We start from the raw sequence: 25510 nt of genomic DNA, 5'->3' as shown, positions 1-25510 counted from the left end.
GCTAGACCACTACCTGTTGAGAGAAAGAGAGAGGGTTAGTGTACATTAAATTATCATAATTTTTTTTTCATTTGTCTGTCAAGTATTCACAGAAGAGATGGGTTTTAAGTAGTTTTTTGAAGGTTGTGAGAGATGTGGTTGACCGGACCGAGTTAGTAAGAATGTTCCACCAGGAAGGAGTTGTGAAGCAGAATGAGCAGGAAAGAGATTTACTGCCCTCATGCGAAGGCATTACAAGGTGCTGCTGAACGTAGGGTTCTTGATGGGGCGTAAGAGTGTAAAATGGTGTGAAAGTATGCCGGCGCAGATACAGTGATAGTCCTGTTGGCAAGCATCAGTGAATTGAATATGATTCGGGCTTCAACCAGTAGCCAGTGGATAGAAATGAAAAGGGGTTTCCATTAGCCCTTTTGGGCTGTTGGAAGATGAGGCTGCTGCGTTTTGAACCTGCGTTTTGTGTGGTTTGATAAGCCTTTGCAGGAAGACCTTACAATGTTTTTAATATAATAAACCTACATGAAAAAATTGCTATAGTATACTTTAGAAGTAGTTTGTTTTATTTATAGTAACATCATAGTAACCACAAATTAACCAAGGTTTAACTGCCGTAACCATACCAACTATTTTTTAAAACAATAGTTATACAAATGTTTATAATGTATTCTGCAGATGTGGTTACTTTGCTTTAAAATAATAAGCCCACATGCTAAAATGCTGTAGTATACTTTAGTAGTAGTGGTAGTGTAGTAAACTATACTAAAATACTAAAGATGTTGAGAGTATTTTTCAGCAAAGTGCTACAAGGTTGCTAGGGTGGTTTACTGGCCAAAATCAAATAAATCTTGAGGCTCTGTTCCTCCTTTAAATAAGGTCTGTTCGATTTTTTTGCATACTTAATCACCCATGTGACAAATTAAATCTTCAGTAATAGAAACGTGGTAATAAATTAGGTAACTGGTTAAATGCATTTTTACCTATAAATGAATATCGGGCTGGTTACTAAGTGAATATAAGTGATGACTATTCATAGGTTTCTAGTGAGTGAGGAGCAAATAGTTAATGGTTGTGGTATACGTACCTCGCTGAGAATCACCCACACAGGAGAGTCAGTCAGAAATGATAGCCGCAGAGCCTCCAGTGGACCAAAGGAAGCATCCACCTCCCCCTCTGCTATACCATTCTCAAACTTCCCTGTGGGGCGGCAGGAATGCAGTAATATCTTTATTTCTTCAGATCATCCTTTGTTAATATATTTAGAACAAGTCTAAAGTCTAAATATATTTAGTCATTTTAAGATGTAGGACAATTATGACACTTTGCCAAGTTATATTGTTATAAAGTTTACATTGTAACTGATTGTGTAAAAAACTAAGCATCATTAGATAATTATTTAGTGGTGTGCATGACCTGCATTATGCTATACAACAATTGCAATCACAATGTACCCATCCATAAACCACAGTGGATGATAATGAACTATGGGGTTCTTATTTGATTATTATAGCAAACATGAAATATGGGTTAAATATATGTCTTGAGATTTTTTGCAAGCAAAACAGCGCGAATGAAGCATGCAGGTTCCTCCGAGGCTTTGTTTTGACTTTGTGTTACATTTTTATTTGATTGATTTTATGATTGTTGGTCAAAGATAATTTATTTTAATCTTGAGTTATATTGATTTTTAGATTTTTATGATATTATGATTTTTAAATTCACCCAAAAATGAAAACTCTGTCATGAATTACTCCATTTCAAAATTCAAAATTGCTATTGCCATGCTCTTACCACTGAGCTTACAGGAAAGCATTCTTATTTAAATGTTAACGGGCGTAAAGCACGCTCAAATTGGGAGTACAAACTCCTGAGCGTTATGGAAAGAGGGAGAACACAGCCAGCGTTTTGCACGTGTCTCCCTAACATTTGAGTGACCCCCTAACATTTCTATGATAAAATATTTTACGTTTAGCAACATGCTCTTTCACAATTAGCTGACTTTGAGCTTCCGGCCGCTTTCATTTGATTGGACAGTAATCCTAGGCTTCCTTCATTTGATAGGCCAACTCCATCAGAGAGCGCTGTTAGACAGCTGACATAGACCAGATCCGAGTTCAGTTAGGCAGCACTAAGTAAAGTTTTGTCCTATTAGGCAATTTTTTTCACAATTTTATTGCATACCTACATACCTAGAAAAACTACACGGACGTCAGGGACCTCAAAGGTGGTTCAATATGTTTAGTCAAACAGAAGGGGGAGCCCTAACTGCGTAACCCAGCAAAAAGTCCACTAGCGCCGATCTCCAAACTTCATAAAAATACATTTGTTATACCAAGGTCTTTGGAGATAATACCATTTGGAGGTCTTGTGTTTGCTAATAATTGCACTTCTGATGTCCTCAGAGAGCTCCTTTGTCTTCACCATTATGACACAGGAACAGGTACATGTGTCCTTTTAAAACACACTAAGTCATTATTCAGTGGCTAATTTGTCGCATTGACACTGACAATATTTACATTTATTCATTCATTTGGCAGACGCTTTTATCCAAAGCGACTTACAAGTAGTTTTTTACAGTGAGCAATCTTGAGCCTTGAGCCTTGCTCAAGGGCACTTCAGTCATGACCTGCTGGCACTGAGATTTGAACTGGCAACCTTTTGATCACAAGCCCAACGCTCTAACCATACTTGAACAAGACTGATGGCCGATATCTGCTGCTGTGAGAACAAAGCCAGGACTTTAGCTTTCTTTATCAGCTATCACATGCCTCATAAAAGCATGACATTTACATCCCAAATCATGGTGATATACTGTATTTAGTGTGAAGCATAGAGCTAACCTGTTTCTCTCACCTATTCTGATGAAGCCATCCTCTGTGCGCTGGTACTTTGGGGTCTTCTCTCGTCCCTCTTTTAATGCCTCTTTCTCTGACTGAAAATTCTTAAAAAAGAAAAACAGGTGATGTGACTGCCCATTCCTCAAGCTCTATTGTAAATAATTTTACAGCCCTAAAAGCATAAGCTTTCTGTTTTACAAGCATTAGTCCTCATTATAATAAAACAAACAATATTAACAATCTTAACAAACAATAAAAAAGTATTTTAATTTTAAAAGCCTGTTTTACGTTAAATACTCTTTTGTCAGTTCATAAAACTAAAACATGTTTACAACTAAAGCTTAGTTTCTAAAAAACAAACAGAAAAGGAACTGACACATGATAACTACAGCGATAACTATAAACCACTTCGCAAGATTTAAACACTAGTCCAGAAGCACACAGTTTTTAATTTCTTTATTATTATTACAATTTTAAATCTTAATTAATTTAAAACATAATTAAATCTTAAAGATATTTATTTTCAATTTTAAATTGGTTCTAAATATTCTGTTGGTTGTATTTAGTTTGTACATTTGTGTAGTGAAGTTCTGCTGGACCAGCATTAAACCAGCGCTGTTCAAATCATCCAAAGATGTCTATATAACACATGAGATATTTAATGACGTTAGGTTTATTCTAAGCTTGTTCAAAGTTGCTTTATATTATTAAAAATAGTAGTGAAAAAGAAAACATGAATTTATGAAATAAATAATACAATGTTTAAAACGTTTAGTCCAGTCCCTGATTCAGCTATGACCGCTGCACCTAACAATGTCCCAATTTAAAGCCTGCATCATTATGGCTTAAATCCCCCCTACTAAAATGCCCAGTCTACTCTGGTCAATTACTGAGTAGGGGTGTTTGATTCTGGGTTTTTTGGAGTTCGACACCATTTACTGTCATTAAAAACGGGATCTGGAATACGGATATAAATAAATAAATGTAATTTCACAAGTTTGGGAACTTTTGACCGGCAACCAAACTGGTATCTCCAAAGTCACTAGCAAATACACTGTGATGGTGTGCTCATTGCACAAATGCATGAGTTTTTTGAGCAGCCAGGGACCCCTTTCAAGTACACGCAGCAGAAGGACATGTCTAACCGTTTAGTTCAGACTAAAACATTTAGTCTCGTTTATTATTTTTATATTTGTTTATATTGCATTGATTTTGCAGTTACAGTCACACAAATTCAGTTTTGTAGCCTACTTAAAGACACCACGTTTCAATGTTTTGTATTAAGGCTCCGTAAATGTGCTGCTAAACAAGCATAGAACATTTTAGAACTATTGTTGTTTAATTATCTTCGTATTAATATAATTAACCGCTAAGTTCAATATTTCTTTTTAAAGTAGAAAAGACATGGAGCCTACCTTCTGTTTGTGAGAATTTAATGTGATCGGATTAAAGATGAAGAATGAACGGGAAATATTGCGTGCCCTTTTGTGAGAGAACCAGTAGGCCGTTGCTCATGCTCCGATTACTGCAGTGTTTTGGATCGGATGTAAACGTGTAGGCTACAGTCAGAGAGTGGATGTACTGTATGACTTTTAAACCAGGTGCGATTCTAAGGTGAGTGGATATCCAGGGCTTAGCCCAGAGACCTCCACATATGTCTGTGAATAGTGGCATAGCAAGTTAGGTGGTTCACCTGCAGCACTATCTGAGTACGATTCCCATCTCAAGCATCTTTTGACAGTTTCACTCCCCTTTCTCTACCCAAAACTATCTTGTCTTTTCTTCATTCAATTTTTATTTTATGTGAAAATAAATGCCTGTATGATCTGAAATGTGAATGTAGTTCGGCAAAAGGTGAATTTGATCTAGCACTCATAGCGTCAGTACTACTTGGGAGGAGCCATGGTGGAGAGTTGACAGACACACTGGGGATGAACGACAAAGACGATGAAGGGGGAGTCCAGGGAGGAGCCCCGCAGGATTGCATGATATTGACCCTGTATCTCTCTGCTTCCTTTTCAAAGAGCCTAGCACCTGACGATTGGCAGCCCTACAAAGCTTAGAAGAAAAGACACCCACATCACCAACACAGAGCACGACTGCGCACCTTTACAGGACCGGATTTCCCCACTGGCACCATTGTGGAGGAGCTTGTCATCTGTAGACTTTTCATGCGTGTTTTGAATAAACCACCCTCCGGGGCTGTTTTCACCCACCACGTTGACTGTCTCGTGTCCTGCTCGCTACAACTGGTTGGGAATGATGCGGGAGAGAGAGTGGCGGACCCACCCAGGAGGGTGGCAGCCCCGTGGCGGCGCACAGAGGGTACCTCGCGACCAGTAGACGGACCAGCGGCCCCCTCCCCTCACGATGAGCTCATGCCGACAGAGCCCGCTACCCCAGGACCCAGGGCATGGCTAGCTTGCTGCGTCGGACATCTAGACCTCCCCTGGAGTGCTCCGAAGAGGACTGTGCATCTGGATGGGAGACGAGTAACTGCAACTCTGGATTCCGGAAGCTCCGTGACCCTGGTCCAGCCGTCGTTGGTCCGTCCTCGGAGGAAAATGGCGATCCCGATTACCATCTAGACACCCGCAGCGTCCCTGCGTGAAGAGTGACTATTGCCGCCAGGACCGGATCGTGGTCTCTGGAGGTCGGAATAGTGGCCGACCTACCTGTCCTAGTTCTCCTCGGGAGGGACTGGCCGGGTTTCGAGCAGCTGATGGCTCAAGCGATGCAGCCGGCGAGGGAGGAGGGCAGACATCCACAGGTTAACATCCACAGGTACACATCCACAGGTTAACATCCATGGGTAAACATAAATCCACAGGTAACAAAGGGTCGGAACAAGAAACAAGCAACTTAACAATAAAGAACTCGACAACTTTACAAATAGACCAGACAATGAGGGAAAACAGAAACACAGTGTAAATAGAGACCAAGGGCGGGGGTGTAGCCGGCGAGTGGGGATGTTACAATTTAAGCTATACATTTTGTTTTATCAGCATTTACTGTAAGAACCTATTTTATGCATCATTTTTATATATCAAACTGAATTTAGGAATCAAATTGTAAGCCAAGAAATCAGCGACCCATTTGCTTCTTTTTATCTTTCAGATCGTTAAAGTAGGGCCCATTGAATTAAACAAGACATTTTAAAGTAGAAAGACTAAATTCTACTTTACAATTTTGTGCTATAACTGTTTTTACAATCAATCACACAACAACTTTTCCCAGTTTTAAATAGAGTACCTTTAGCGGTAAACACTGCTGAATTCAGTCTTTTTGCCACTCAGTGACTCGCTTGGCTTTCGTGTGCGATGATGTCACGTACATACCCTCTTACATTATTCTGATTCTTAATTATTCTGATAATGATTCTTCGCAACATTTGCAGGTTTGTTATTACCAGACAAAATCCTCTTAAAACTAACAACACATGGTAACCCAGATGCAATTTTTTTGACAAATTAAATATACATTAAAACAGATCTTTTCATAATATATATGACATTATATTTACAAATTATGTAACCAAATTGCCTGTTTGTGACATTTGAACGTTGTTTCTTCTTTTCCTCGCGGAAGCTCTGCATTCCTTAAAAATTAGGTAATAAAATATTTCAAATTCACATTTCATGTCCAGTGCTCCTGTTTGAAGGTAATGAAGGTTAGGTTGATTGAGGATTCCAAATTGTCCCCCCAACTTGTGTATAGAACAGACATGTGTATAGATTGACTAGTTCTCGCCATGAATATGGCCTTAAATGGCGTTAAGAAAGAAACATTTACAAAGAAATCTAACATTTCATGCTCTGAAAAATCGTGGGATTAATCGACTATCAAAATAATAATTTGCAGCTCTAATGTCTGGTAAAGGGTGAACACCGGCCCGTGCACATTTCAGTTAAAGTTCAAAGTCAACACTTCATGCAAAATGGGCCGGTTCTAACTAACAGCTGGTCTGACAGTAAACATGAAGTTTCAAGAACAAAGATTTGACAAATTTCATGTCACTTTTTGTTAAATTACAGATTGTAAATAAAATTAGCATTACTTGAGTATGTTTTACAAGCAAGTAGTATTTTGTCTTTCTTCTTTTAAATGTCACGTTTAATTCAATGGGCCCTATTTCAAAGATCTAAGTGACATGTAGGACGTTTTATATTTCTGTACACAATATTAATTTTTACATTTTAATCTTTTATTGTTTCACCTTTTTAAATGTTTGTGTGCGGCTTCACTTCCCTCTGTGTAATAAGCAAAGTGAATGCCCACCCAGAAGCGCCAAAAATGTGCCTGAACACGTCTTTTTTTAGACCAAGCACACCAATGGGCACACAAATGGGTACATTTGCATTTGCTATGTAAACAACAAGACACAGGACGGGAAGTGGAAAAGTGGCAGAGGCGGGGACCCGGAAGACCAGAGTGACCGTGAATGGAGGGGGAGCCAAAGTGACGAGGCGTAGCAGGAGGATTGGAGTCCCGAGGCGGTGGATGGTCGACGACTGACCGAGGTGGAGCTGGAGGGAAGAGGAAGCCTTATGGAGCTGGTGGGATGACGGGCCAGGGTAAACATTAGGGAGGCAGGAGCCAAGGTGAAGCCGATGGGTCGGAGGGCCGAGGAGGAGTCCGGGTCTCGAAGGCTGGAGGCAGAGACATGGGGTAATCAACCCCAGAGGTAGCTGGAAGCTGGAGATCCCGAAGCTCATCCGACCCAATGGCATTGGTGTGCTGAGGGTGAGCTGAGGTGTCTTCAGATGCCAGCGGACCCAGGAATGATGGCCTGGCTGGCAGATAAAGAGGAGGCAGGAGTGGGAGGCTGGGTGGGACTTTCATGGAGGCTGGAGAGGAGGTGCTGGCTGACAGAAAGCTGGGCGGGACCAGCGAAGACTTGGGTCACGAAGGAGAGCTGGTCAGGACCAGCAGAGACTCGGGGGACGAAGGAGAGCTGGTCAGGACCAGCAGAGATTTGGGAGACAAAGGAGAGCTGAGCAGGATTAGCGGAGACTTGGGAGACAAAGGAGAGCAGAGCAGGATCAGCGGAGACTCAGGGAACATGGGAGATACAGAACACAATGGAGGATCAGGGAAACTCGGAACAACTTCTCCAAACCAGTCTATCTGCCAGAGGCAAGTTTTAGCTCACTCTCAGCGGTGGGAGTGTGGGCGGGGCTTCCCTTCAAGGGTATGACTTTCAAGCAGACAGTCTCCTAGAAAAGCTAGACGGCGGGTAAATCCATCCGGGAGGTGGCAAATGAAAATTAATTAACGCTTATTAAAAATACTCATTTCATACGGACATTTCATTTCCGCCTTAAAAGATGGCGCCAGTGTGTGTGGCTTGCCGTCTGTCACTGTCTGTGTTGTTTGTGTTTGTGTTATTTCTTTCTCTCATTGCTTTTGATGTGGACGCTCTACTAGTATACGATCGCCAAACAATGCTGGATCTTCGATTTTTCGTCGAAGATGTTGTAAAATGGGATGAGGGTGGACGTGAAACTTTGTCCCCGTTTCTGGTGAGGGTCCCGGCACAATTTTACAGCGGCTGGATGGTTAGGTTGAAGTCCCGTCTTGCACGTTCTTCTACGCCTGTTTGAACTGAGATTGGGGTCGTGCATGGTGCCTGGCGGATACCTGTCGTTGGCACGGATGAGGTGTTCCAGCCCCGCGGCCCTTGCTCTACTCATCCTTGCAGGCACGGGGTAAATCTGGGTAATTAACGGACTCTGTGTGAGGCTCCTACGCCTTTTTGGACTGAGACTGGGGTCGTACCTAACCTCGTTGTTCGTCGACGCTCGTTGGACCCTGTCGACGCCTGGCAGGTGTTACAGCCTCGCGGCCGCTGCTCGCTTCGTCCTGTCTGGTGCGGGTTGAATCACCGCAACCTGCAGCTGCTGTGTCGGGTTCCCCGGACAGTCAACACCACGGTCGCACCGGTTCCTGCCAGGATTGGCTTGGTAAATGCTAGATCGCTAGCAAACCAGCGCATTTATTGAACTTCTACCTAGTGATTGCTGATACTTTAACTCCCCGCGGATATCGGGTCGAGGAGGAGGAACAGCGATTGTCTATAATAAACATTATAAATGTAAGCAGTTATTGTTATCATCCTCTTTCACCAGCTTTGAACTGAGTTTATTTGAGTGTGGTCGCTCTAACACAGTAATGTGTGCTGTGGTCTATCGCCCTCCTAAGTACAATAAGGATTTTTTAGATGAGTTTTCTGATTTTCTGGCTGAAATCATGCCTAAATATGATCGTGTTCTTATTGTTGGGGATTTTAATGTCCATGTGTGTTGTCCTGACAAGCCAATGGCAAAGGATTTTTTAAATCTCATAGATTCATTTAATCTTGTGCAATCTGTGTCGGGACCCACACAAGAACATGGACATACACTTGATCTTGTCCTATCATTTGGTTTGCCCATTTCGAATTTGGAGATATGTGAAACACTGTTTTTTCTACAGTTAAATACAGTTAAACCTAGTGATGTTGCTCGATGCTGTCGTATTATTAACCCTTCCACTGCTGCTCGGTTCTCGGATGCTTTCAGTAAGGACTCCATCATCCCGGATTCTGTGTGCACTACAGAGAAGCTTAGCTCATGGTTTCACTCCACCTGCCAAACTGCTTTAGACACTGTGGCTCCATTAAAACTCAGGCAGCCAAAAATTAAATCTGAGCCCTGGCTAAATGATACAACCCGTGTTGTCAGACGTGAGTGCCGTAGAGCTGAGCATAAGTAGAAGAAGGACAAACTGCAGGTGTCTTTGCAAATGTTAAGGGAAGGCTGGCAGCTTTATCAGAAAACTGTGAAAGATGCTAAAAGTAAACATTTCTCAGATATTATACTGTCAAATTGTCATAAACCTCGCGTTTTGTTTAAAACTATTGACTCACTTCTAAATGCCCCGTAGACCGCCTGTATGGAGGTAACCACTGCTGTGTGTGAAAATTTCCTTCACTTTTTTATTGATAAAGTAATTTTTATTAGGGCTCAAATCTCATCTCCAGTTTATGATCCCTCAATCCCTGCCTCCTGCTCTGCTGTTTTTGATCAATTTGAGCCTGTGACCCTTTCCCTTTTACAGAACATTGTTGATCAATTGAAGCCCTCAGGTTCTATTAAGGATACTGTCCCTCCCCGACTATTTAAAGAGGTTTTCCCCACTATAGGACCATCTGTTATAGCAGTCGTAAATAGTAGTCTGTCCTCAGGTGTGGTCCCGGGAAATTTTAAACATGCAGTAGTGCAACCTCTGATTAAAAAACCAGCTTTAGATCCATCTGTACTTGCTAATTTCAGGCCTCTCTCTAAACTGCCTTTCCTTGCAAAAATCCTGGAGAAGATTGTGCACAATCAATTAATAGCCTTTTTGGAAGGTCACAATATTCTAGAGGTTTTCCAATCTGGGTTTAAAACCCTGCACAGCACGGAATCAGCTCTTTTAAGAGTTTTTAATGATATTTTTTTAGCTACTGACTCTGGTGACTGTGTTATCCTTGTGGTTTTAGATTTTACCGCTGCATTTGACACGGTGGATCATGAGATATTGATCTCACGTTTGAAGCAGTGGGTGGGTATTGGGGGCATAGCACTGGAGTGGTTCAGGTCGTACTTGGCTGATCGAACTTTCTGTGTCAGCCTTGCTGGCTGTGTATCCTCCTCGGCTCCTCTTATGTGTGGGGTTCCACAAGGCTCAGTACTTGGCCCTCTTCTTTTCTCTCTCTATCTGCTCCCACTTGGTTCCATACTTAGGAAGCATGACATTTCTTTACACTGTTATGCAGATGACAGTCAGATTTATATACCACTGAAAAGGAAAGATTCATACTCTGCCAATCTACTACTTAAGTGTCTTGATGACATAAAGGCTTGGATGGCTTTGAACTTTTTAAATTTCAATGATGAAAAAATGAAAAGTACTCCCGGGGGTCCCTGTAGATTTGGGTTCCTTGGGCCAGTACATTAAACCTAGCATCAAAAACCTAGGAGTTAAAGTAGACCGGGAGCTGAAGTTTAGTGGTCAGATCAATGCGGTTGTTAAAGCAAGTTTCTTCCACTTGAGGCAGCTGTCAAAAATAAAGCCAATACTATCAAGGCAGCATTTTAAAATGATAATCCACGCCTTTGTTACCACAAGGCTGGACTACTGTAATGCACTATATGTGGGGGTAAGTGGGTCCTCCATCGCCCATCTCCAGTTGGTACAGAATGCTGCTGCACGTCTTTTAACTAGCACACGTAAGCATGAGCACATTTCCCCCATATTAGCTGCACTTCACTGGCTGCCCATTCAATTTAGGATTAATTTTAAAATTCTTTTATTTGCTTTTAAAAATCTAAATGGTCTTGCCCCGCCCTACCTCTCAGAGCTACTATGCCCTAATATACCCAGCCGCTCTCTCAGATCTGATGATCAGCTCCTCCTGAGTGTGCCTAAAACTAAGCGTAAGTTCAGAGGGGACCGTGCCTTGTCGGCTCCTAAATTATATATATAATGTCTTAATTTATGTACAGCACTTTGGTCAGCTTTGGCTGTGTAAAGCGCTCAATCAAATAAAGTTGGATTGGATTGTAATTATTTCAAGTCTACTTGCAAGTCTCAAGTCTAATTTATTTATAAAGCCCACTACACAGTAGACAAAAGGGCTGTACACAGTAAATACACATAATATAATAAAATAGAACTAGAAAACAGCCAAATAAGGAAACATAAAGAAATAAACACACTTACCAAAACATTAGGTCAGTCAGTAAAAACCATAGAAAAAATTGGCTTTAAAAAACACCAGCGGCAAACACTACGAAAAATGCATCTCCTTAAGCTTTTAGGAGAGTTCTCAGAGAATTCATGTGGATCAGTTCCAAAATATATTCTGGGCCATAACATGAACAGCTTTAAAAACAAATAGCAACACCTTATACTGAATCCGATATTTTATTGGGATTTTACTACTGTAGTAGCAGTAATTTATTAATTTGTAAAATAGTGTGAAGCAAACCAATAGAGCATACAAGACACCTACTAGCCATTGGTGGTGTAGCGATTAAAAGTATCACAGAAACCAAATTGTTATTAAATCAGCTTGAAATTCTAAAAAATACTTTTGTTAGAAAATTAGGCATTAATATTCCGGCTTTTTTATGTTTTTGTTAGTGTCTCTACTGGCTTTCTCTAGTCTTCTCAAATGCATTAAATGAGTGGCGACCACTTCATTTTTTGTAGATCACTTATGGGGTGTAATTTGCGCTTTGACTCAACACAACATTAGCTTCACAGCTAGCCTTACGCATAAGTTTATGTTAAGATATACGCAAGAATGCGCTTTCATAGAATACTCATCGAAATTCTTGAAACACACCAGAGATAAGTAAAGAGTGTATAATGTCAGTGATTAGGGAAGAAACTGATGGTAAGCAAGCTTTAACTAAAGATGTTGGAATGGGGCCCACTGACAGGTAGTGGGTTTAGATTATTTGATTAAACAGACCACTTCATCGATACTCTGAAGATTAAAATTGGTAAGTAAGGAAATAAAAAATCGGTCAGAGTGCATATTGGAAACACAGTGACCTCTATTAGATGCAGAAATTTGTTGATCGATATTTTAAATTATCCTGTTGAAATAGGACATAAAATCATCACAATGGTCTACCGTGTAAAACTAAGGAGAGAGCGAGCTTGGTGGTTTCAAGATATTATTCACCACAGAGAAAAGTGACTGTGAATTCCCCTCGACCGGAGCTAATTAATTTAGCATAGTAATCTGTTTTAGCTTTAGAAAGAGATACCTTATAGTGTTGCATGTGTTCATTCTACATTTTTCCTCCTACAAGGAGGAAGGAATTTACCCATTTATTTGCAGAGAAAGTGACTCAAATGAAGTGATGTCGGGTAGTGATATGTCAGAGAATTTCCACTTTTTATTATACAGTATTGCTATACCTCCTCCACGACCAGTGGCGCGGGATTTGCAGATGTAAGCATAGTCCACGGGAGCAGAGTTTATAAATTAGGAAAAGTCATCAATCTGCTCCGACAGGCAAAGAAAGTCAAACGCACGGTCCATGAGTAGGTCACAGACTATAGGGCCTTTGTTAGACAGTGAGCAAACATTCCACAGTGCAAGGGTAAGATCATTCTTACCAGCAGTTGTAGCAGCCATTCTTGATAGCTTTGCAAGCATGCTGTGGTCCACAGCCCGAGAGAGTTACCTAGCTGGACGGCAAATAGACGACCTAAAAGTTGTTATTGCACTCGAAGAGCCAATCCAATAGCTATGTTGAGATCCTCGATGTATATATTTGCATCGTGGCTGATAGACAGTATCTTGATGCAGATTCAACATAGAAGGTACCTTGCAAAAGCAAAACCTCAGTTTAAACAGTTCAGCAGACGTGTATCAGTGAGTAATAGCAACAAAAGGGAAAACAGAAGATAGTAAAATCCAAACAAATGGGATATATAGTAGTGTGCTGTTAATCCTAATTTCCTTCGTACGTTCACAAGCGCAGAAACCGCCCAAGCACCTCCAGGAGTCGACGATATCCTCGTAAAACAGCAGCAGCTATAAAGCAGTGATAAAGTCAATGTAATAAAATCATTGATAAAACAATGCTAAAATCATTAATGTTGATAGTATCTCCAAGAGCAGCGGCAGCAAAATGTGTTCCTGCGTTCACTCCGGATACGGAGACCAATGTTGTTTTGTCCATCAGACCGGGCCTTTTCCAGCGCTGGTGTTTGCAGTGTTACGCGCACCGCATATTTAATTCCATTACAGCAATGGCAAGTTTTGCATTACGTTATTTGAAATACTCTAATGTACAAAACCTCTTCAAGAAGCTTATTTTACTGGCCTGTTGATGAACAGTAAACCCAAAACTACCCTGAGCTGCCAGTGTAAATCTTTACATTTATTCAATACACCAGAAAAGGAGCCAGAAGCAAGGCGCAACAGAGACGAGAAAGGGGGCAGATCCATGGTAGATGGGCACAGCTGTGGCATCTGAACAGAGAATTTGTCTCCTGCGAGAGCAGGGAAGATAGAAAGCTTGGAGTAGAGTCACTGCTGCGATGTCTGAAAGGGAAAGTTGCTAAGGCAGGGGAAATTCCAGCTATAGGTTCCTGAGGGAACTAGGACTCCTATGGCATCTGAAAAGAAAGATATAGGCTCTTGCGGTAGCTGGCACTGCTGTGACATCTGAAAATAAAAATATTGATCTTTTCTACTCTCCTATCCCCCCCACATAAAAAAGTGTGAGTTAGTCAGGGATCTTTGATCCTCAAGTGTCTGAAGCGAAGATGCGAGGGAGAGGAGGTGAGAGATGAAATAGGGCCCTGCAGGATGATGCGCATCACAAAGTTTTACTGACCGAGAATAGATAGCAGCTTGCGTTTGGAAAAGATTGGGTTGTCTAGAAGGTTGGATGCAGCAAACTTTGTCCTGTAAATGCAAAAACCCATTGGACTGATAAGAGATGCGTGGATGGGATGAAGGCGAGATGATTAAGAAATTGTCTAAAAAATAATTACGTAAGGGACTGAATAGCTATTCGAGATAATCCATCAGAGAGGATTAACAGGAAAAAAACTCCAGCAGGTTCAAAACGCAGCAGGTCCATTCCTTACACAAACTACAAAGTATGAGCATATTAGCCCGGTTCTATCAACATTGGACTGGTTACCTAATAAGCAACGCATTCACTTTAAAAATTTTGCTACAAAGCCCTACACCAGTCATCCTCAATAGGCGGACCGTGGTCCGGATCTGGACCATTGCTTAGTCCATCCGGACCGCCAGACATAGCCTAATAAACCCTTTAAAACTTTTGACTATTTTGGTTGTTTAAAATGAGCCGCGTGTCTTCACAATGGAGAATCACATTACACGCGCTCTCAGGCTATATAATTGATCTTTTGCCTTCCGCTCGGCGCACGCAAAGATGCGCCGAATGAAGAGCAGCAAACTTGTGCTTATTTTACCAACACTGTGCACGATTATGCCTTATTCAACATTCGAGAGGTTAGACCCTATCTCACTGAGCATGCGGCACAACTCCTTGTCTAGGCCCTGGCAACATCAGGTTTGGACTACTGCAATGCTCTCCTTGCTGGTCTTCCTGCAAAGGCTCAAAAACAAGGCATCAAACCACTCCAGCTGGTTCAAAATGCAGCAGCACGCCTCATCTTCCAACAGCCCAAATGGGCTCATGTGTGACACCAGTTTTTATCTCTCTCCACTGGCTACCGGTAACTTTGTATTAGCACCTATTGTATTATCGCTCCCTGAACTCTTTGTAAGTTGCTTTGGATAAAAGCGTCTGCTAAATGAATAAATGTAAATGTTAATTTAAGGACACAGTCCATGCCCAGACCTGAAAAAAGCTGTATGATAGAGGTGGACAAAGAAAGACGCAGCGAATTGATATGTCTTCACTACAAAATTTCAGCTGCTATGAGATTATTAATGATAATCTTAAATATAAAAATGTATTAATTTCCCCTTGTTGTGCAAGCACTGTCGAGCTTGTGCAGAGGCTGCAGCCTTTGCCAGAGGGGAACTGGAATCCCCTGGCTAGGCCTGGTTTCCCTTTTTGAGGTTTTTTTTCTCCGCCAGTGGAGTTTTGGGTTCCATCGTTTGCATACTGTTTTGCACTGTTCGTCCGGCCAGGGGGCTGGTTGATTTTTTTGTTTTATTTAACACTGCGTATAGGAATTTATAGTCTGTCTGATATTTGACCTGTGTTTTGACTTGCATAACCTTATATGGTTTGCTTATAGTCAATATGTTTTCTTGTACAGCTGCTTTGTAACAATGAAAATTGTAAAAAGCGCTATATAAATAAAGTTGACTTGAGTTAATGTTAACATTTGTGATAAATTTTGTTAACATCTCGAATCGAATTGATTATTATATCAAAGATTAATTTCAAGCATTGATTTAACTAAGGTTTTGGTATTATTCAGTCAATATTAAAGATATATTAAAGGGCTTTGCTGGGTTTTCATCAGGTTCACATTTTGTAATGAACAAACGTCTAATTTGGGAAATTATTTAAAGATAGAAATAGTTCTGGAATGAAAGTGAAAATGGCATGGAAAGGCTAATTTAGTTAGTAACTCTGTTTTCTGTTTATGATTTTAATTTTTATATAGCATTTTAATTGCTATTATAACATTACATTTGCTGTTTACATGTTGTCAGTAGTTTTTTAATTTACAAATATGAATTATCAGACTTCTATTAAGAGGGCATTCCCCTAAAATCACAAAGCCTATTCATAGGCTACATATATCAAAATATAAAATAAATGGCACGATAAAAGATCATATCTTTTATACAGTATATCCAACTGGTCTAAATTGATTACATTTTTATTTATTTTCAAAAAACATGTTGTCTGTACCTCAGTTTGGAAGAAAATATAAAGACCAGACCTCATGGAACTTTAATTCAATACAGTTGCCCTTAACAGTTTAGCTTATCTTGTATTACAGTCCTGCACGTTCACAACCTTTCTTAGGGCTCCGGTCAGTTGGAAATACCTAGAATTTCTAAATCAAGTTGAGGTGGTAGATCCTTTTCCAATCTAGCGCCTAAACTTTCTTGCAGGGGCCCGGAGAAACGTAAGCACTTGGGTCGGGGTGTGAATAAGGGACCTTGTAGTTCTGGCTTGCTTTGTTAGCGGCTTTGCATGGAGGAGTTGACTTTGTTCTTGGACATAGCGGTGATTGGGTGGAACAATGCTGATACTGCCGGGAGAAAGGAGGTAAGACAGCCTGTATATTATAGAGGCCTTCTCCCATGCTGATAAGAATTTATTTTAATTAATTGATTCATATGACACAAATTGATGACTTACAATTTTTTTCCAAACAAATGTCTTCACATGATGCTAGTGAAATACATCGCCCTAAAAGTAATTTTCTGATGTTGCTGGCAACGTAAACAGCTTTAGAAAAAGTGTCTTGCAAGCTTTTAGCATCCTGATATGACCCAAGAGATGACATATATAATCACTTATATAGCATAGACCCCAGTAGGCCGCCACCTTGATTTCCCAAACTGCATTAACAGCATAAAAACATACCTCTTGCCCCCTAGACATTACCTTCCAATTTTCTCTACTTGACAAAAATTCCATAAATATCCCTAAAGGGAGCTTTACAATAGAGAAAATGAGGCAGCAACAGATACATAACAAGTCAGCCAGGAGGGGCTGGAAATCACAAGGGGAAAAAGAGCGATATTAATTAAGAACCAACCTCTCGCTCCTAGAAAATCCCACTATCAATCTTGCAGTGAGCGCCCGTTTTCGGCTGTAATCTTAAATAGAGTGCCCCTACTGGACTCTTCCTCAGGAGATAATATTTATCGACCACCAACCGCACGCAGAGTAAGTCACATTTTATTTCTGTGAGCCAGTAAAGTGCCATTACCCCAAAAAACATGAGTACATTTTTATTTCCACTACTTGCTTTGATTTCATGCTATTTCCCTAACTAGCCAATGATGTAATGAAATTCCCCTTTAGACCAAAGTAAAAATTTTTGTTTTTTCAATAAATAATTGATCAAATTGTGCTTTGTGCTCTCTAAATCTTCAGTGTTCTGGGTTTGTAAGGACCAATAAATGTGTCTTCCCCCGAATACTGGCTAAAACACTGACTCTTTAAATCCTTTACATCTTACATCGAAGACTGTCAACAGTGGATCATCATAATCTCTAGCTACTACATTATTGTCTCCACACATGAAAACGTCTTGGTTACAGATGTGACCTGGCTTGGTTCCCTGATGGAGGGAACGAGACGTTGTGTAGAGACTGATAGAATGGAGTTTGACTTGAGAACCATCTCCGATTATAAATTGAAAAGGCAAATGAACTTGGCTAATGCCTATTCATTCACCTTTTTAGGGGCTGAGGAACTTGAGAGGCACTCTGGTTAAAGCGTTGGGCTTGTGATCAGAAGGTTCCAGGTTCAAACCAACTGGTTCAAATCTCAGTGCCAGCAGGTCATGACTAAAGTGCCCTTGAGCAAGGCACCTTACCCTGATTGCTCTGCAGTAATGTGCAACTGTAAAAAAAATAATAAATAAATAAAAATAAACTACTTGTAAGGCGCTTTGGATAAAAGCGTCTGCCAAATGAATAAATGTAAGTCGCAAAACACCAGGACGAGTTTCGTTGCTCTGCATCGTAGATCCAGGTGGAAGAATCAAAGATCGCCCAGCATAAGCCTTGCAGGTTCCGAAGAACAAAAGGTGAATGAATGGAGTGCCTTCCAATTTGCCAAGTTCATTGGCCTTTTCAAAGTATAATCAGAGATGATAGGTTCTCAAGTCAAACCCCATTCTGTCAGTCTCGACACAACGTCGAGAGACCGACAGAAAGGGAACTAGTGTCTAACTCAAACATGAAAAATTCAGCTCCTGATGTGCCTCAAAAGGGAATTCTGCTAAGGACTGTCAAAGCTGCATGCAGGCTGATTTAACTCACTTGGAATGATACACTCAAACAGTAAAGATCCTCCTGCAAAAACGTGTTAGCAGTAGTTAGCAGTAGCGGTTTTAGGCACGGGCGAACCGGGCAGTTGCCCGGGGCGGCATTTTTTTAATGTCACATGGGGGGCGGCGCCAGCACGAGCAGTAAAAAAAATAAAACTCTGGGCCGCCGCAAAGCGGTTTTCTATAAACTATCATTCATTCATTCTGTGGGGAATTGGCGCCCCTGTATGCTGAAAAGATAAAGGTATGAAACTATAATGTTCTCTCTGTGGTATGATTACTGTGTACACCTCAGTACCCAACCAACAGGTGTTTAGCCTCCTCGTTAGAACGCCCTACTCTCATTCGGACCGACGTCGGTTCGGGGCACGCGTTGAGCGGGGCGGGTAGAACCGGCGTCACTTATACAACAAATTTGGTTTTAAGTCAACAAACACGATATCTAATTTCACCATAATATTGTGCTTTGCAACAAAACTGTTACAAGTTCAGTTAATATTATTTATTTCCATCAGTTGGGTTAACGTTAGGCCCTGTAATTAGCAAACAGAATTTTCAAATCTGTAGCTAGTTTCAAAAACGCACATAACCTTTGCTATTTATTTGCTACATGACACATGTCATGAATATGAAGGAGGTTTTATGCATGTTTATGACAACTGTCATTAAGTGTCAATCGCTCAATTATGACATTTTTAATGCAAATATTGTTTGTTTGAGGTCTTTGTTGACAACTTTACATTAACTAATACATCATAACCTGTCATAATTGTCATAAAAAACATGACATAGCAGATTAATTATTGAACTTAAGACACTACTTAGCTGGGTAAACTGTCATATTGGTTTTGACATTAGCTGTCATGAGGCCATTATAAATGAGAATTTTTTTTATGACCACTTTTTTTTCCAGTGGTACAAATTGAATGTCAGTACAAAATCATGAAGTGTTAATACTCTGCCAAATTGTTTTATAACACTGTCATGTATACTTTTCTTGACCTTAACTACAGTAGTTGAGAAAATATTCATGACACAGTTATAATGGCCTCATGACATCATTTTAGTTTTTTCGCACAAAGGTGTTCTCGCCCGGGGTGTATTTCAATGTAGAACCGCCATTGCGTGTTAGTGTCATAAACTTACATCAAATGGAAGAACCTCCACTGTTGTGTTGAAAAGCTTGTCTCCAGGGTGCTCGATGTTTCCACTGCGGAAGAAATACCTATACACACACACGTTAATGTTTTGTGCTTGTCAAATGTGCCATCTTTTCTTGTTCTAAGGTATCTTATCTATTTCAATTCATATTTAGTTGATATTACTGTGTAAACCTACAACCTGAACCATTATATTTACAGAAATTCAAACTGTAAATAAAAGTATGAAAATTTAAAAGAACCTTAAATTTATATTTAAACCATGGAACTTGATGTTTCTATCTTTCACAATCATATGACATTTTACCATTTTATAAAAACTAAAACCAACTAGACAAACTAGATTCACATTCACTAAAGACAAAAGCTGGTTAACAGTTATTGCAAATAAATGGCTCTGAAAAGTGATTTTAATAAAATGTATCTAATGTAGAAACATTTAAAGAGTTTAGTTCCAAATTGAGAAAACTCTGTTTTTTGATATTTCAAAAGTTTTTTTATTATGTTTAATTCTGTTAATTAGCTGTATTTATTGAGCTATTATGGCTTAAATCAAAACAAACCAACTGCAGTTGGATTAAATATTAATTGTAATGCACAATAAAAAAACATTTTTCTAAACTTCATTTACACTGCAAAAAATTACATTCTTGCTAAGCATTTTTGTCTTGTTTTTAGTAAATATATATATATAATGTCTTAAATCAATATACAATTACTTGACAAGAAAAGTGACCTAAGATATTTAGTCTTGTTTTACGAAAAATAATATAAGAATTAAGTGATTTTATGGTCAAAACATGCAAAGAAATCTGTCCATGGGGTGAGATTTTTTTTTCTAAATTCAAGTTTATTTTTCTCACCCCATAAACATATTTTTTTGCTTGTTTTTACAATAAACACTTAATTCTCATATTATTTTTCAATTATAGTGTCCATCCTCTCTCGAGATCCGAGGCCATGGTCCTCAGTCGGAAAAGGGTGGCTTGCCCACTTCAGGTTGGTGGAGAGTTCCTTCCTCAAGTGGAGGAGTTTAAGTATCTCGAGGTCTTGTTCACGAGTGAGGGAAGGATGGAACGGGAGATTGACAGACGGATCGGTGCAGCTTCTGCAGTAATGCGGTCGATGTACCGGTCCGTCGTGGTGAAGAAAGAGCTGAGCCGCAAGGCGAAGCTCTCAATTTACCGGTCAATCTACGTTCCTACTCTCACCTATGGTCATGAGCTTTGGCCCCGGATAAGCGGTAGAAAATGAATGAATGAATGAATGAATTTTTCAATTAGATATTTTTACTAAAAATAAGACAAAAATGCACAGTAAGAATGTCATTTTTGCAGTGTATACACTTAAAGATGAGGCCACTCTATATTGCTTATATTCCTCATGCTCATCCTCTTCTTTTCTATAGGTAACAGAAACATGAAGACACACCGAACAGCAGCGTTTTTTCTATAATTACACAGTTAGAGCTGATGTTTTGTTAATAGACACCAGTGCTTGTTGAATCCTGGATTCTGTACACAGCTAGTCTGAGCACGGTTAGCTCTCAATTAAGTCTGGAATAGGCATGAACTTTTCATTTGGACTAAAAATGTATGGATGACTGTGGCTTACTATGATTAATGCATTACCCTACTCAGAGGGGGAGGAAATGAGGCTAGTTCCCTTAACCTAGTGAGCTTCCTTGCTGTCTACTGCTCTCAAAGGCAGCTGTCTTCCAAAGCAAGGAGTTCCTGTAGTTGGTAGAGCATGACGCTTACAACTGTAAGGTAAGTTTGAATCCCCTACAATGCAGAAACTCAGAAAAACCAGTAAATGCACTGTAAGTCGCTTTGGTTAAATGGAAGCATTAAATATATACCTCTCTACACGGACAGGCGTAAAGAATCGGATGCGTATAAAGTCTCCAGCCACAGGTGTAAAGGCCCAAAAGAAGTCTTCTCCCAGATAGGCCTTCTCCAGCGTGAAGTGCTGGTAGGTTTTCAGACAGGTGGTGACCTCAGCAAGAGGATTAGCATGACCTTTATGTAGCGTCTGCTTTCCGAAATCCTTATCCTGATAAAACAAAAGGATTTGAACATACAGGCGTGTGAATAATTAGGGGCCAACCCCCATAGGGGCTATGGCCACTGCGGCTTCTGTTGGTATAATTATTATTCTAAACCAATGGGAGTCTAGGCAGCACTATGAACCGTACGGAGGAAAATTATGAAACTTGGCACACTCGAGGTGGTGGTCAACAGTCATCTGACCAGGTGAGGGGTCTCTAGCACTCACTTTATATCGCCACCAGCAGTTTAATAATACAAATTTCAAATGGCTGTTTGAACCCATTGATCTAAAGAAATTCGACTTCATGCATATCATTCCACTCATCACGCTCAGCGCATTCCATGTCTTACATTAAGGCTCCGGCCATAACATTAGCTGCCATGTTGAAAAGTACAGTATTGTGTTTCTTTGCTACTAGTCCTATAAATTGTGACAAAGTGTCATGAAAATTGCCTCAGACGATGTTTGGACTGAACCGCGCAGACATGATCCTACGGAATTATGATTTTAGGTAGTAAAGTCTTAACATATGTTTTGGGTTATTTTTCTTTGCCTGCTATTGCACTTTTTGGACATGGTTGTTATGTGTTCGATATGTTGTCTTTTATCAGGGTTTTGGTTGGGGAGACAAGGTAAACACGTGGTCAGATTTTTCAACTTTTCTTTGAATCTTTTTTGTTATTGTAATATTATTTTATGAGTGATTTGAAAAAGCTGACTCTTAATGTGAAGGGTGGGTGTGAACCATGAGATCAAACGCAAAAGGGTACTGTCCTGGCAAAAAAAGATTTCAGAGTTTCCTTTTTAGAAGCAACTTTTTTAAATGACATTGAACATGCACGATTACAACACGATTGGGTGTGCCAAATATCTTTCTCTTCTTTTAAAAAAAAAGGTAGAGGTGTCGCCATATTAGTTCACAAACATTTCCCCTTTCATTTAGAAAGAGTGATTAAAGAAAAAGAGGGCAGATATGTGATTATTATGGGATACCTCTATAGTGAAATAATCACATTAGGATCTGTGTATGCCCCTAATTCTTTTCAAATTTAGTTTTTGCTACCTTAGGGATTTTGCTTCCTGTTTCAGCCCATTTACAGTTTTGGGTGGCAACCACAATTGTATCATGGACACTGACCTTACCTCTGCCAACTAGTGACACCAGAAAATCTAGGGCATGAAGGGATCTTTGTATTGATATTAACCTTGTTAATATGTGGAGACTCTTACACCCTAAAGACAAAGATTTTACCTTCTACTCAGCCCCACATAAGTCCTTTTTAAGAATATACTTTTTTGTTTTCATTTAAGGGTGTGTTCACATATGCCATGTTTGGTTCGATTAAACCAAACTCTGGTGCCATTGCTTTGTGCGGTTTATTTGTGTAAGTGTGAATGCTGCCACCCGAACCCTGGCGTGCACCAAACAACTGGACCGAGACCGCTGAAAAGATGGGTCTCTGTCCACTTTCAAATGAACTCCGAACCAAAAACAGGAAGTGATAACAATATACAACACCAAAATCAAGTGCTTTGGTAATATAAAAGGAGTGTTTATTACAAACCCCAATTCCAATGAAGTTGGGATGTTGTGTAAAATGTAAATAAAAGCAGAATGAAGTGACTTGCAAATTCTTTTTGACCCATATTTAATTGAATACGCCACAAAGACAAGATATTTAATATTCAAACAGATACACTTTTTATCAGCAAATATTTACTCATTTTGAATTTGATGCCTGCAACACGTTCCAAAAGAGCAGCCAAAAATAATTTGTCACTGTTTTCTGCTTTTATTTACATAATTTGCTAAATTGCTAAAAATACCCTTGTATGCACAGGCATACACTAAGCAAGTATACAGTAAACCAGCACCATAGGCATAGCTAGAAATTTTAACTGCGGTGGCAGACTGGTCTGTATTTGAATTGGGCTTTGGGCCACTGGGCCTTTTTTAATATCAGGGGTGTATTCTAAATGGTGTTTTGTTTCACACTTATAAAGCTAATTGATTCACACTTGCGTCGCAGCTCAGTAGCCTACACAGCAAAAATAAAAAAGTATTTTCGTCTTGTTTTCCCAGTACAAAAATCTTAAATCAAGACAAAAAAATATATCACATTTGGGTGAATTTGTGCTTAAAACAAGCAAAATGCAAATGGGGCAAGAACAAAACCTTGAATTAAGTTTTGTGCTTTTATTAAGCACTGATTTCAATATTTCTTTTCTTGCCATGTTGGCAGATGCTTGTTTTAAATACAAAGTAAAGTTTGACAAATAGCCTATTGTCATGATTCCGCTATCATGTCATGTTTATTGTTGTTGTTGCAGTGGAGTCATGGCATAGCCTAGGCTTTTGTGTGAGAAGGACATGGCATGGCGTAGATATTGGCTGTCATGCGCTTTCTCGTGTCTCGTCTATGGCCCCGCCCTCTCGTTCCTTGTTAGCTTCCCTTCAGTGTTTTATTATCCACACCTGCCTATTGTTAATTATCCTTTGTTCGTCTCCCTATTAAATGCCCTTGTATTCTCTGTCCTGTGCTCGTTTGTTCTTGTACATCGTGGTACCTGTATGCTCTTTGGAACTGCCCAATTGAGGATTTGTCCCTTATGCTGTGTCCCAGCGTTATCATCCTTTTTTTGTTACAGCTGGTTACCCTCCGTGAGTTTTTCGTTCCTGTTTTGCCTGTCTTCGTTATCCCCTGTATTTTACCCCATTGTGGGTTTTTTGTTTCATTTTATTAAAGTATTTTGTTAACACCTTCACTGCCTGCATTTGGGTTCTCTCACCATACGTTTCGTTACAGAACAAACGAGCCAAATCTGAACCCAGCAAGCAGCCATGAACACTGGCTGTTGTGGTGTTGCTTGCCGCCTCTGCAGTCTTCGGCAGGGGAGTGAGAATGTGCATGAGTTTGTTGAGAGGTTCCTCGACATTGCTGGACAAGGCGTCTTCGGGGAGGAGGAGCTGGCGGTGCTGTTAAACACCGGTCTCAGAGATCCACTCTCCCGATCGAAGATGAGAGTGCTGAGGCCGTTGGACTTCGACGCCATGTGGTTTGCCGCCGCGGCTCGTGCGGAGTCTGTGACCATCTCGCGTACCAGCTACTCGTCTCCGCTGGGCTCGTCACCAGAGGGTGGTCCTCTGCAGATCGAACTCCCCCCTCAGCCTCTCCACAACCTCGCGGTCTCACTGGCAAGCGGGGGAGACGGAGAGCCTGGGGGTCATTGACTGAGACCTCCAATCCCGAGCCGCCCACCCCATTCACCTCGTTCCTTCTGCCGACTACCAGCCCAGGGAGTCCCGAGTCCGGTGGTCCCGAGTCCGGTACCCAGTCCTGCCCAGCCGGCCTTCCAGCCGGTGTCAAGTCCTGCCCAGCCGGCAATCCAGCCAGTGTCAAGTCCTGCCAAGCCGGCAATCCATTCAGTGTTCCTGCCGGCCTTTCAGCCGGTGCCAAGCCCCGCCCAGCCGGCTTTGCAGGTGGAAGCCAAGCCTGCCCCTGTTCCTCACTGGACTTCCCCCGTCGATCCCCCCAGGGCTTCGCGCTCCCGAGCGCCACCCCGGACTATGACTCCCCCTAAGACTGTCCCACCCTATCCATAGCCTTTTGGACTGCCCCTAGGCCCTCTTGTATGTTTCTTTTCTATTGAATCATAGCGTGATATTTTTCTGCTTTCTATTTTGCGTGAATGTAAAGCCTTGGCAGAATTCTTTTTAAATCAGCCATGGTGATAAGTCTTAATTTAATTTATCTTTGTGTGTCTGAGTAAAAACGTGACGTCAATATTTACATTGTTTGGGGGGCCAGCCCCCGCTAACTCTGCCCATGCCCAGCACATAGAATTGTTTTAATAAAAATCTTCGCAAATAACGTTAGTTTAATGCATTTAACAATAAATTCCACAACAATTTATGTATGGTCTGAGCTTAAAATGTAAATGGAC

The 25510-nt window shown here is 40.6% G+C and overlaps 1 protein-coding gene across 1 annotated transcript in view; it reads right to left on the bottom strand.

Annotated features, from left to right (window-relative positions):
* Positions 1–25510, bottom strand: part of mgat4b (alpha-1,3-mannosyl-glycoprotein 4-beta-N-acetylglucosaminyltransferase B) — a 125508-nt gene that overhangs the window by 1686 nt on the left and 98312 nt on the right. The window contains exons 11-14 of the mRNA XM_079480525.1: positions 21375–21568; positions 19500–19578; positions 2848–2935; positions 1079–1191 (exon numbers count right to left, since the gene is read on the bottom strand). Coding sequence (XP_079336651.1) covers positions 1079–1191; positions 2848–2935; positions 19500–19578; positions 21375–21568 — 474 coding nt within the window. The remainder of the gene's footprint in view (positions 1–1078; positions 1192–2847; positions 2936–19499; positions 19579–21374; positions 21569–25510) is intronic.

This window comes from Barbatula barbatula (assembly GCF_947034865.1).
Source record: "Barbatula barbatula genome assembly, chromosome: 18".
NCBI classification, from domain to species: Eukaryota; Metazoa; Chordata; class Actinopteri; order Cypriniformes; family Nemacheilidae; genus Barbatula; species Barbatula barbatula.
This window is presented reverse-complemented; position numbering and strand designations above follow the sequence as displayed.